The sequence below is a fragment of the Halichoerus grypus genome, chromosome 10 (assembly GCF_964656455.1).
Source record: "Halichoerus grypus chromosome 10, mHalGry1.hap1.1, whole genome shotgun sequence".
Lineage (NCBI taxonomy): Eukaryota > Metazoa > Chordata > Mammalia > Carnivora > Phocidae > Halichoerus > Halichoerus grypus.
In genome coordinates, this window is record NC_135721.1 from 38,098,942 (window position 1) to 38,112,501 (window position 13,560).

The following is a 13,560-nucleotide window of genomic DNA, read 5'->3' on the forward strand; positions in this document are numbered from 1 at the left end:
ATTCAGTTTCCATCCTTGAAAGCAGCCTAATTTCTTATGGGTTCTCCCATTGATATTCTAGAACATATGAACATATAAATATCTCTGTCTTTCCCTTTTTCCACCTTTCTTTTTCTTTCCTCTCTGTTCCTTCCTTCTCTTTCTCCTCTCTATCCTTCTTTCTCTAACATATATGTCATACTGTAAATGTCCTTTACATTGCTATTTTCATTTATATTTTGGGAATTAATTCCATGGGTAGTCCTCATTGCATTGCTTTTTTCTTTTTAGTTAGAGTATAATGTCAGTTTATGGAAATTCTCTAATTTGTTTAGTGTTCTATTGATATATGTCAGGTTATTTTGTAGTCTTTTGCTACTATGAACAGTGCAACAATGCATTTTTACAAAAATCATTTCACCATTGCCATCTAAGGTATTAGATTGCATACTCACCTCTTAAGGAATATGAGCAGTTGGGGCGCCTGGGCGGCTCAGTTGGTTAAGTGTCTGCTTTCGGCTCGGGTCATGATCCCAGGGTCCTGGGATTGAGCCTCATGTTGTCGGACTCTCTGCTCAGTGGGGAGCCACCTGCTTCTCCCTCTCCCTCTGCCCCCCCTGCTGTGCTCTCTCTGTGTCAAATAAATAAACAAAATCTTTTAAAAATTAAAAAAAAAAGGGAATATGAGCAGTTAAGCGCTGTAATGAGAAACTCTGAAACAACCAGGTTTTTTTAATAAAAGATTTATTTATTTTAGAGAGAAAGAGTGCGCACACATGTTGGGGGGAAGGGGCAGAGGGAAAAGGAGAGACAAACGCAAGCGGACTTTGCGCTGAGCTTAGAATCCATTGTGGGGCTTGATCTCACGACCCTGAGATCACGACCTGAGCAGAAACCAAGAGTCAGATGTTTAACCAACTATGCCGCGTCGGCGCCCTGAAACAACCAGTTTTTAATGACTTTTATTTCGAGCTTCTGGATTTATTTAAGCAATGGATAACCTTAAGTTGAAAGACAAACTGTTAAATAGCTGTAATAATAAATAGATAGCTTCTTATCTTTTTGAACTACAATTTTCTCAATACTGGACATGTGAACAAAATATGGAAATAAATTGGATGCTAAGGTGGGTATAACACTGTAACAACTCATTTAAAATTTTATCCTTCATCAAGACAGATTAGCTATTATCATTTATTTACTTTATAGTAGTAAAAATTTTCAATCTGATTCTACGTGTGTGTTGGCATAATACTCCTTGTATTTGTGGAGTTCCATGTTAGATTTATTTGAAAGATTCTGTCACTAAAAACAAGTTTAAAAATCACTGCACTGTTTCATTCTGCCTCGCTTTAAGGTTTGAATTTGAATTGTGAAACTTGTCTTACATGTGGTTCCTGGAATTCTAGTGACTGCTACAGGGTTGTACTCCTCATGGGTGCATTGCTTCCAGCTGATTGGCTATCCTCAGGGATTAGCAGTTGAAAGCATTAAAAATAATAGGAGCTAATCAGTATTTTGACCCATGAGAATAAAAATCTAAAATTTATGTTTAGCTTTATTATAAACAGGATTAGGAGTAACTTGTTGCCTTATAAGACTCATTGCTATGATATAAAAGATGATAAATATTTTTTCTTTTTTTGCTTTCTTTTAGAGAGAGGGCACGTTGGGGGAGGGGGAGCGGGAGAGGGAGAGGGAGAGAGAATATTAAACAGGTTCCATGCTCAGTGTGGAGCTGGACGCAGGGCTCAGTCTTACAACCCTGAGATCATGACCTGAGCTGAAATCAAGAGTCAGATGCTTAACTGACTGAGTCACCCAGGCGTCCCAGTATTTTTTCTATAAACCTGAATCAAATAGCTTTACCCATCAATGTTGCTAGTTCAAACAGAAATTATTTAACCAAATTCATTTTTGTACCCCATTTGTGCATCCCTTTGGTCTGTATATAGGGAAGGACACTCTTTTGTTTAGGTCCCTTAGTGGTGTTTGTTTTCACTCTGATTAAAATGTTACAGTCCCCTCTTCCCTGCCACCACCCACCGTAGTGGATAGTCACATGGTTCCCTTGCAGACTTTTTGTCTATTTTGTTTTTTGAAGATTTTATTTATTTATTTGACAGAGACACAACGAGAGAGGGAACACAAGGAGGGGGAGTGGGAGAGGGAGAAGCAGGCTTCCCGCCAAGCAGGGAGCCTGATGTGGGGCTTGATCCCAGGACCCTGGGATCATGACCTGAGCCGAAGGCAGACGCTTAACGACTGAGCCACCCAGGTGCCCCACCTTGTAGACTTTTTGAAGTCTGCTCAAAAGTCACCTTAGCAGTTGAGCTTTCTTCCACAACCCTGTATAAAATAGCAAACCTCCCCCCCCACCGCCTGCCCTCATCCTATTTTCCTTGCTTCATTTTCTCCCTAGCACTCATTTTGTGACAGAGTATTTACTTGTTTATTTACTTACTTTGTTTCATTAGAATGTAAGTTCATAAGGTGGAGTCTTTGTTTCCTGCTGCATCACTAGCACATTGAGCAGATGCCCAGTAAATATTTGAATTGTATGAGTCTTGAATTTCCTTTCCTGCTGGTTCTGAAAGTTCTGGTTAGATTATAACAGTGTCTTCAAATTTTTTCATATATCTCCTGAAATAATTTTGACTACTCATGTACCCTTTTGAACAGTTATAAATCAACATTTAATATTTTTTATCATAATTTTAAGTACAGTTGCACAGGATGTAATTTTTGACATAATGTAAATATTGTAAAATGGTTACATCACTCTTTTAAAAGTATCATAGCAATTTGATCCCCATCAGTATTCATTTAAAACATACATGCACACATTCTTATTTATAGTCAGACATTTTTAATTATTCTCTTTCTTCTTGAAAGGAGAAATGCCATTTACTTCCATTCTATTTTGACCATATGGCTTTCTCCTAATGTAGCACTTTTATGCTTTAAATAATTTAATAATCATCCTATTATACTTGGAACAAAATATGTACATACCTTTTGTGATTAAAACACTCAGCAAACTAGGGATAGAAGGGAACTTTCTTAACACGATAAAGGGCATTTATGAAAAACTACAGCTAGTTTTATAATAAATTGTGAAAGACTAAGGCTTTTTTTCTAAGATCAGGAACAAGACAAAGATACCTGCTTTTGCCACTGTGATTCAACATTGTACTAGAAGTTCTAGCCAGAGCACTTGGGCAAGAAAAAGAAATAAAAGATACCCACATTGAAAAGGAAAAAGTAAAACTATCTCTTTGCAGATGGCATGATTCCATATATAGAAAACTCCACAAAGAATCCTCATGTACAAAATACTTATAAGTGAATTCAGCAAATTGACAGGTTTTAAGACAAGCATAAAATAATTAGTTGTGTTTTTTATACCTGCAATGAAAAATCTAAAAGGGAAATTAAGAAAATCATTTACAAAGGTATCTAGAAGAACAAAATACTGAGGAAAGAATTTAACCAAGGAAGCAAGTCACTTGTACACTGAAAATTACAAAATATTGCTGGAAGAAATTTCAAATTCATGGATTGTGAAACTTAATGCTGTTATGATGGCAGTACCACCCAAAGCTGTCTGCAGATTCGGTACAATGCCTATCAAAATTCCAAAAGAAGTAGTTGACCTTCAAATTCATATGGAATACAACTGGCCCTGAATAGCCAAAACAATCCTGAAAAAGAAAAACAAATTTGGAGGACTCACAGTTCCTGATTTCAAAAGTTACTGTGAAGCTATGGTAATGTTAACAGTATGGTATTGGCGTAAGGATATATAGACCAGTGGAATAGAATTGTGTTCAGAAGTAAACCCATATATGTATGGCCAGTTGATTTTCTGCAAGGGTGCTAAGATCATTTAATAGTGGAAGGATAGTCTTTTCAACAAATAGTGCTGGGACAAGTGGGTATTCACATGTAGAGGAGTGAAGCTGGACCCCTACATCATTCCATGTACAGAAATTAAAACTCTTATTAAACCATAAAACTCTCGGATAAAAACATAGGGGTAAATCTTCATGACCTCCTATCTGGCAATGGATTCTTAACTATGACACCAGAAGCACAAGCACCAAAAGGAAAAATAGGCAAATGGAAAATTATCAAAATTAAAGCTTTTGTGCATCAAGAACGTGATCAAGAAAGTGAAAAGATAACTTATAGAATCAGAGGATTTATTTGTAAATGATGTATCTAATAAGGTTCTACTATCAGAATGTATAAAGAACTCATACAGCCAGCAACAAAAAGACAATTAAAAATAGATAGACATGAATAGACATTTCTCCAAAAATTATTTTCCAGTGGCCAACAAGCACATGAAAAGATATTTAACTTCGTTGGTCTTTAAGGAAATGCAAATCAAAACCATAATGAAATACTGCTTCAGTTGGTCCAACAGATTGACAATTATTAAAAAATTGGAGGATAACAAGTATTGGCAAAGATGTGGAGAAATAAGAACCCTTGAACATTCCTGGAGGGAATGTAAAATGGTGAGACTTCTTTGTAAAATAGTTCTGGAGTTCCTTGAAAAGATAAACAGAATCGTCATATGACCCAGCAGTTCTACTCCTACTAGATACATATTCCAAAGAATTAAAAATAGGAATTCAAATAAATACTTGTATACAAATGTTTATAGCAGCACTATTCACAGTAATTGAAAGATGGAAACAACCCAGAGGTCCATCAAAGGATGTATGAATGAACAAGTTGTGTTGTATACATACAACGAATATTATTCAGCCACGAAAAGGACTGACGTATTGATACATGCTACAACATGGATGAACCCCCAAAACACTATACTAAATAAACACAAAAGACCACATATTGTATGATCCCTTTTATATGAAATAGTAAAAATAAGCAGATCAAAAGAGAGAAATTAGTGGTTGCCAGGGAATGGGGAGGGGAAATAGGGAGAGATTATTTAAAGAGTATAGTGTGTTCTTCTGACATGTTAATAAGATTTTGAGACTAAAGAGAGTTGACGATTGCACGACATTGTGAAGGCATTAAATGCCATTGAATTGTATATTTCAAAATGGCTATTTTTATGTTATGTGAATTTTACATTAAAAAAGTATATAAATCTAATGTTAAAATTTTTTAAATTGTATATCCATATGATTTTAAGTACCTTAATATTTCTTCTGGTTGAAGTTATTACAGCTGTTGCAAAATAAGTTTTTTATAGGTTTTGTTAAATAATGATTTTAATGAAATCATTAAGAAGTGAAATTTATTGGAAGTATACTTTCTCTTAATTATATAGTTTTTTTTTTAAAGATTTTATTTATCTGTCAGAGAGAGAGAGTGCATGCACATGCACAAGTGGGGTGAGTGTCAAGCAGAGGAAGAAGCAGACTCCTCACTGAGCATGGAGCCCAATGTGGGACTCGATCCTAGGACCCTGGGATCGTGACCTGAGCCGAAGGCAGATGCTTAACCTACTGAGCTATCCAGGTGTCCCAATTGTATAGATTTTTTAATGCTATTTAGTTCATGTGCCCATGGATGAATTCTACAAGGTTCAGCATCAATTCTATTCCTGTTTTATTATTTTTAATTTTAAATCCCGCAATCATTGTTTCTTATAAAGGTGAATCCTGATCCTCAGGATGGGCTTATTGGTTGGATTTCTGGTAGTGATCACAGGCAAACTTTTGGGATTTGCAGTGATGGGAGTCAGCTACCAGCATCGTGTAGTCATACCAGATGAAGATGTCTTTAATCTTCTTGGAAGCCCAACCACCTATTTCTGGTAACAGGCCACCATGGCTTGGAGGTAGACTGAATGTGTGAATCTGTGCCTTATGATGACCACCCTTCATACAGACTGAGGGGTCCGTGCCAGCTAATCACACCTTGCCCAGAAGCAGAACAGGTTTCAGTAGCTTGTATTGCAGCGTACATAGTTGGATCATCTCCAGGGATCACCCATTCACCTCATGAGGCTGTTGCCCCATTTGCAGTGTGCCACAGCTGTGACCATCTTCCTGCCTCCAGAGACCTGCACCAGCTGCAGAGTCTGTGGACTGCATGGCTGTGGGCACACACAAGAGCTCCTCATCACAAGGTGCTGCAACTGGAAGAAAGCCCTGTTTTATGTTTTATTAGACTCCAGTGCCGAGAAACATTAATATAAATAAGTAGAAGGTAATGGAAGTTTTATTATGTCATTGTCACTCAGTTCTTTGAAATTCTGTGTCATATGGCAAAGAGCATATAGTTATTTAATGTAAATTTAGTTTTAATGATTATCAGCTGACAACTCAGATTTTCCTTCAATTTCTTTTGAAACTGAAGAATTAGAAAACACTTTAGTTGCATACGAATTTGATAGTCATTAGAGTAGTTCAGTGCTTTCTCAACACCTACACTGATATTTCCATTTGGCCCTATGTTTAGTGCTTTAGAGGTTTTTGCCTCTGAGGGAAATATATCATGGTAATAGACATAGGTCAGAAGAATTTCTGTCCCTTGTAAAATGAAAAAGCATTGTTGTGTAAAAAGGGGAAGGAAAAGGTGAACTCTTGACACAGGCAGAATAGGTTTTGAAATAGGTTTCAAAAGATTTTCAACTTTTTTTTTTTTTTAAAGATTTTATTTATTTATTCGACAGAGAGAGTGAGAGAGTACAAGCAGGGGGAGCAGTAGAGGGAGAAGGAGAAGCAGGCTTCCTGCTGAGCAGGGAGCCTGACGCAGGGCTTCCTTCCAGAACCCTGAGATCATGACCAAGCCGAAGGCAGACGCTTAACCATCTGAGCCACCCAGGCGCCCCAAGATTTTCAACTGTTATTTATTTACTTTTTTAAAGATTTTATTTGTTTATTTGACAGAGAGAGACACAGGGAGAGAGGGAACACAAGCAGAGGGAGTGGGAGAGGGAGAAGCAGGCTTCCCATAGAACAGGGAGCCCAATGCAGGGCTCGATCTCAGGACCCTGGGATCATGACCTGAGCCGGAGGCAGAGGCAGACGCTTAACGACTGAGCCACCCAAGTGCCCTGATTTTCAGCTTTTAAACATAATTTTCTACTATGCCTGTGCACCTCTGGAAAAATGTTTACGTACCTGCAGGGTCCTGAACTCTCTCTGAGGTCTTGTATAAAGTACTTCTTACTGCCTGCCTTCAGATAAGAATCTTAAAATAGATTGGGACTGCTGTACTGTGAATAAAAAGATGAAAAAAAAAAGAAGAATTTGGCCTTAAAGCTTTTGTTTGAAAATGGATATATTTATTTTTTATCTGGAATAAATGTAGAATTCATACAAAATACTTTAACATTTGGTGCATTAGGAGTGTTGGCTTTTCTTATAATTATTTTCTAAAATTTTTCCCAGGTCAATGAATGGTCATTGAAGATAAGAAAGGAAATGAGAGTTGTTGACAGGCAAATAAGAGGTAAATTATAATTTTATGTCTCCTATTCTTTACCCTCTTGATAATTTTGTATTCATAAAAATAAACTGCATCTACCCATTGTAAGACATAGTTTATTATTACATTAATTATTTATAGTTGTCCTAATTATTTTGCTTTTTAATCATTTTAAGAAAAACGTTTACATTTTATAAGAACTAAATCTTTCCTCTGGCTTGCAATTCAGCTCTGCAACGGGGAGGGGCCATGTTTTTTTATCTCTGATTTCCTAGAGATCAGGTTAGTGTTGGAAACAAAGCAGGTGGTCACATACTGTGATAGGCAGAATAGTGGCCTTCCAAAGATGTCCCCATTCCAATCTCAAGAATCTGTGAATATGTTACCTTATGTGGCAAAAGGGACTTTGCAGATGTGATTAAATTAGGGATCTTCAGGTGGGGAGACTATGCTAGGTTGTCTGGGTGGGCCCAATGTAATCACAAGGGTCTTTACAAGAAGGAAATAATATGTTGAGAAAAAGTGAGAGAAAAGGAGATGTGACCATGGAACCAGATGTTAGGGAAATGTCCTTTGAAGATGGAGGAAGAGGCCATGAGCCAAGGAATGCAGTTGTCCTCTAGAAGCTAGAGAAGGCAAGAAATTGATTCCTTCCTGAAGACTCTAGAAAACAGCCCTTGCAACACCTTGATTTTAGACTTCTGACCATCAGAATTGTAAAAGAATCAGTTGTGTTGTAAGCCATTGTAAAAAAAAAGAACTAAAGAAACCTCTTCCTACTTAGAAGAAATGTTTTATGAAATTCAAATTAAATAAAGTGTACATAAGGAATGCAATTCCATTTTCACGACTCTGTTTATCTTAGCATGGCTATAAATTGAAGAAAATACATTTCTAAATAGAGTTGATTATTAGGAAATACAATTTAAAATTAAGATGACTTGCACAGAGATAGTAATGTTTAAAACTTTTATGATTTTTAACACTTTAATGATTGGAGAAAAATTAATACCATAAGGATATTTCAGCATCACTACCTTAAGAAAGGAATTGGAGAGGGCAATTCTATTCCCAGCCATGATGGGATAATGTTTTTGAACTTGTACTTGCACTCCCAGCATAAATAAAAAACTGGACAAAATCTGTGAAACATTGGCTTTCAAACCTTGGACAACTGACAGTGAAGGATTTTGATCACCAGGAAGAGGGTATGGTCCTGATTTTCAGCCTGGAGAAACTTTCTGGATCATAGCACATGGAAGGAGTTTCTAAGCAGAGCATGGTGTTGAGGAGACAGAGATCAGGGTTCAGGAAGGCTATAGTCACTGGAATTTGTGGGGCATCATAACAGAGAGAAGGGCAGTACCCAGAGAAAGAGCTCTAAATGTCTACATAGTGTACCATTGACTCTTAGCTGAATACTAAGCTGTGCATACTTAGAATGAGATTTCAAGAGGTTAGGCAAAGAATGATTACTGGGGACAGAACAAATACCAGGACACTATAAACTAAACAATTCTTAGAGCTAACAAAGAATTGAGAGATGGTAGAGTTCTGATCAGACACAGGAAAGAGACATTGTTGAACATTTTGGACATTAGAGAACCCAGAAAGATCATGCCTTTACTATTAAGGCTAAGGTAGGCCTAGGCTGCCTAAACCCTCACCAACAAAGCTTAAAAATAGTTCTTGAACACTGATCTGCAGACAGCTTAACTGCCTGTCAAAATAAAGCTGACCCTCTTTAAAAAAGGAAGACCCAGGAAAAGACCCTGAATCACCAGGGGAATGTTGAAAAAGAAAACCAAATCTGGAGGCATCACAATGCCTGACTTCAAGCTATATTACAAAGCTGTGATCATCAAGACAGCATGGTACTGGCACAAAACAGACACATAGATTAATGGAACAGAGCAGCCTAGAAATGGACCCTCAACTCTATGGTCAACTAATCTTCGACAAAGCAGGAAAGAATATCCAATGGAAAAAAGACAGTTTCTTCAATAAATGGTGCTGGGAAAATTGGACAGCCACATGCAGAAGAATGAAGCTGGACCATTCTCTCACATCATACACAAAGATAGACTCAAAATGGATAAAGACCTAAATGTGAGACAGGAATCCATCAAAATCCTAGAGGAAAACACAGGCAGTAACCTCTTCGACCTTGGCCACAGGAACTTCTTGCAAGACATGTCTCTAAAGGCAAGGGAAACTAAAAATGAACTCTTGGGACTTCATCAAGGTAAAAATCTACACAGCAAAGGAAACAGTCAACAAAACTAAAAGACAGTCTACGGAATGGAAGAAGATAGTTGCAAATGACATAACAGATAAAGGACTAATATCTAAGATCTATAAAGAACTTCTCAAACTCAACACCCAAAAAACAAATACTCCAGTCAAGAAATGGGGAGAAGACATGAACAGACACTTCTCCAAAGAAGATATACAAATCGCTAACAGACACATGAAAAAATGCTCCACATCACTTGCCATCAGGGAAGTGCAAATCAAAACCACAATGAGATACCACCTTAAACCAGTTATAATGGCCAGAATTAACAAGACAGGGAACAACAAATGTTGGCAAGGATGTGGAGAAAAGGGAGCCCTCTTACACTGTTGTTGGGAATGCAAGCTGGTACAGCCACTCTGGAAAACAGTGTGAGGTTCCTCAAAAAGTTGAAAATAGAGCTACCCTATGACCCAGCAATTGCACTACTGGGTATTTACCCCAAAGATACAGACATAGTGAAAAGAAGGGGCATGTGCACCCCAGTGTTCATAATAGCAGTGTCCACAATAGCCAAACTGTGGAAGGAGCCGAGATGTTCTTCAACAGAAGAATGGATAAAGAAGATGTGGTTCATATATACAATGGCATATTACTCAGCCATCAGAAAGGATGGATACCTACCATTTGCATTGACATGGATGGAGCTGGAGGGCATTATGCTAAGTGAAATAAGTCAAGCATGGAAAGACAGTTATCATATGGTTTCACTAATATGTGGAATATAAGGAATAGGGCAGAGAACAATAGGAGGGAGGGAAAGGAGGGAAACCTGAATGGGAAGAAATCAGAGAGGGAGACGAACCATGAGAGACTCTGGGAAACAAATTGAGGGTTGCAGAAGGGAGGGTGGTGGGGGGATGGGGTAACTGGGTGATGGGTATTAAGGAGGGCATGTGATCTGATGAGCACTGGGTGTTACATGCAACTGATGAATCATTGAACACTACATCAAAAACTAATGATGTACTATATGTTGGCTAAATTGAACTTAATAAAAAAATAAAATACACTGAAAGTAAAAAAAAAAAGGAAGACCCAAAAATTCAGACACTCAAAAATGGAACATTCAGAGTGTCCAACATCCAGTGAAAAGTGACTAGAAAGAAGCAAGAAAGTCTGACCCAAAATCAGGAGAAGAATTAGGCAATATAAATTAGACCCAGAAAAAACAGAGATGATTGAATAAGCAGACAGGATTTAAACAGCTATTATCAATGTGTTGAAGAAGTTAAAGGAAAACGTGAACATAATGAGATAAATAGAAGATGCAGAAAAGAATAACATGAAACTTATAGAATTTAGAAATAAAATGAAATAAACCAAATAAAGTGAAATAAAATGAACACTTCACTGAATGAGTTTAACAAGCAGATAAGACAGTATAAAAAATAAGATCAGTGAAATTGAGTAGTACAAACTATCTAAACTGTAATACAGAGGGGAAAAAAATGGATATGAATACAGCATCAGTGACCTGCAGAACAATATCAAGTCATCTCATTCATTTGAGTCTCTCTGAAGGAGAGGAGTCTAGAAAAGACCACATGAAATAGTAGCTGATGAAAACTGTAAACCCACGGACCCAAAGAGAACTCAGCTTCAAAGAGGATAACACAAACAAAAGCATACCAAGGCATATCATATTCAAATTACTGAAAGTTAACAATGAAGAGAGAAAACAGTCTGAGAAAAAAAGACACGTTAAATACAGAAAATGGTAAGGATGATGAAAAATTTCTTTCAGAAGCAGTGTAAACCAAAACATCTTTAATATGATGAAAGAAAAGAACTCAACATTATCCTAGAATTCTATATCCAATGAAAATAGCATTCAAAGGTGAAGGTGAGATAAAGATTTTTAAACAAAAGCCAAGAGAATTTGCTGCCAGGAAATCTGCAGTACAAGAAATGGTAAAGGAAGTTGTAAGCTGAAAGAAAATTATAACCAATACAAACTGGGATCTACCCAGAGGCATGAAGCATGCTGGAAATATTAGGTATGTAAGTAAATATTTTTTTTCTTTTTAAAGTTTCCTTTAAACATTATTTACTGTTTTAAGTAAAAATAACGTGAGGCTTGGAACAGGTAGAAATAAAATGTATAGTAGAACAAACAATTGCAGTGTCATCTTTAGAAACCTTGTAAATGCAGGTAGTGTCTCACAAGCCTTGTTTATTCCTGTTTTGTGCTTTGCTCATTTTATTTTACTTTATTATTTGCTCATTTTATACATTCTTATTTATGAAATTATCTTTAAGCCCTATCTCTTTCATGATATTTCCTATTATTTTTCATTTGTAGCAGTTCATTAGTTAACTAACTCTAACATGGTATCAGAAAAAGATCATGGGTTTTGGAGTCAACACTACCAAGTTTAAACCCCATGTTTGCTGTCAATTAGCCATCTATCCCTATTAAAATTCTTTGAATCTCATAGAATTATTATGACATTTAAATTTGCAAATGTATGTAAAGTAAATTTATGCTAGTACCTGGCATAAAGTAGGGTTTACTACACTGATGGTGATACCAAAAAAAAAAAGGGGGGGGGGTTGCTTTAGACAAAGTCTGACTTTGAAGTAATGTGATTGCTTTAAATATTACTTCCATTTGAAGATTTATCATAGAAACTTTTATTATCTTTCATTTGGTTTTATATTAGCAGTCAAGGTGAATAGATTTTTTTAAAGAAATACCAGTGTAAAAACTAGAACCTGCAAAATTAACCTATGATCTTTAAGTCTGGATATTGGTTACCCTTTGGGGCATGGTGAATTAAGGCGGACATAAAGAGATACTTTGTGATACTTTGTTTCTTGATCTGGTTCCTGGTTACATGCGTGTGTTTACTTTGTGAAAATTCATTTAGCTCTACAGTATGCTTTTCTGTGTGTATGCTATACTTAAATAAAAAGTTTAAAGAGAAAATAGTAACTTCAATAAACCAAAGTATAACTACAGGTAGTTCTCATCTTCTCATGAAGGACTCAAGATATTCCACATTTTTAGCTTTCGGTTAGATGTGAAACACATTTAGAGCACTCATGATGGGCAATATTAGTATGAATTTTGATCATTTATATTGCCCCTCTCTTCAGATAAAAATAGCTTCATTTCTACATCCCTCCCTCATGAGTATAAAGGTAATAATATACATATCGATGCAGAAAAATATAAATAAGAAAGTTAAAATCACCCTGAAATTCTACCACTCAAAGATAATACCATAAATATTTTGGTAATCATCCCTTCAGATAGGTCTGTTTGTACTTCTATTTATACACACACACTTACTTATGAATGGCTCATACTTCTCTAGTTGCTGTTTCATTGATTTCTTTTTTTTTAAGATTATTTATTTATTTGAGAAAGAGAGCAAGTGAAAGCACAAGCAGTGGGGAGAGGGAGAAGCAGGCTCACCACTAAGCAGGGAGCCCGACGTGGGGCTCGATCCCAGGACCCTGGGATCATGACCTGAGCCGAAGGCAGACATTTAACCAACTAAGCCAACCAGGTGCCCCACATTGATTTATTTCTTATTATAGTAAAGTATACATAACCTAAAACTAACCAGTTTTAAGTATACAGTGACATTAAGTACATTCACATTGCTGTGCAACCATTACCACTGTCCATCTCCAAACTTTTCCTTCATCCCATACTGAAACTCTGTACCCATTAAATAATGACTCTGTGTCTGCCCCCACTACCCCACCCCTGCAACCGACACCCAAGTCCCCTGGTAACCACTATTCTATTTTCTGTCTCTGTGTATAATTTCACTATTCTAAGTACCTCATATAAGTGGAATCATGAATATTTGTCCCGTTGTGCCTGGCTTATTTTACTTACCATAATGTTT

At 36.7% G+C, this 13,560-nt stretch overlaps 1 protein-coding gene and 1 pseudogene across 3 annotated transcripts in view; one reads left to right on the top strand and one right to left on the bottom strand.

Moving 5' to 3' along the window:
- The window catches only part of CHMP3 (charged multivesicular body protein 3), a 60,317-nt gene that overhangs the window by 15,503 nt on the left and 31,254 nt on the right, over nt 1–13,560 (top strand). Inside the window, exon 2 of one of the 3 annotated variants that reach the window (XM_036076176.2) lies at nt 7,362–7,422. The exons of the other annotated variants lie outside the window; for them this stretch is intronic. Within the exon in view, the coding sequence (XP_035932069.1) occupies nt 7,362–7,422 (61 nt within the window). The remainder of the gene's footprint in view (nt 1–7,361; nt 7,423–13,560) is intronic. 3 annotated transcript variants of the gene reach the window in all.
- LOC118525423 (small ribosomal subunit protein uS9 pseudogene) lies at nt 5,708–6,088 on the bottom strand (annotated as a pseudogene).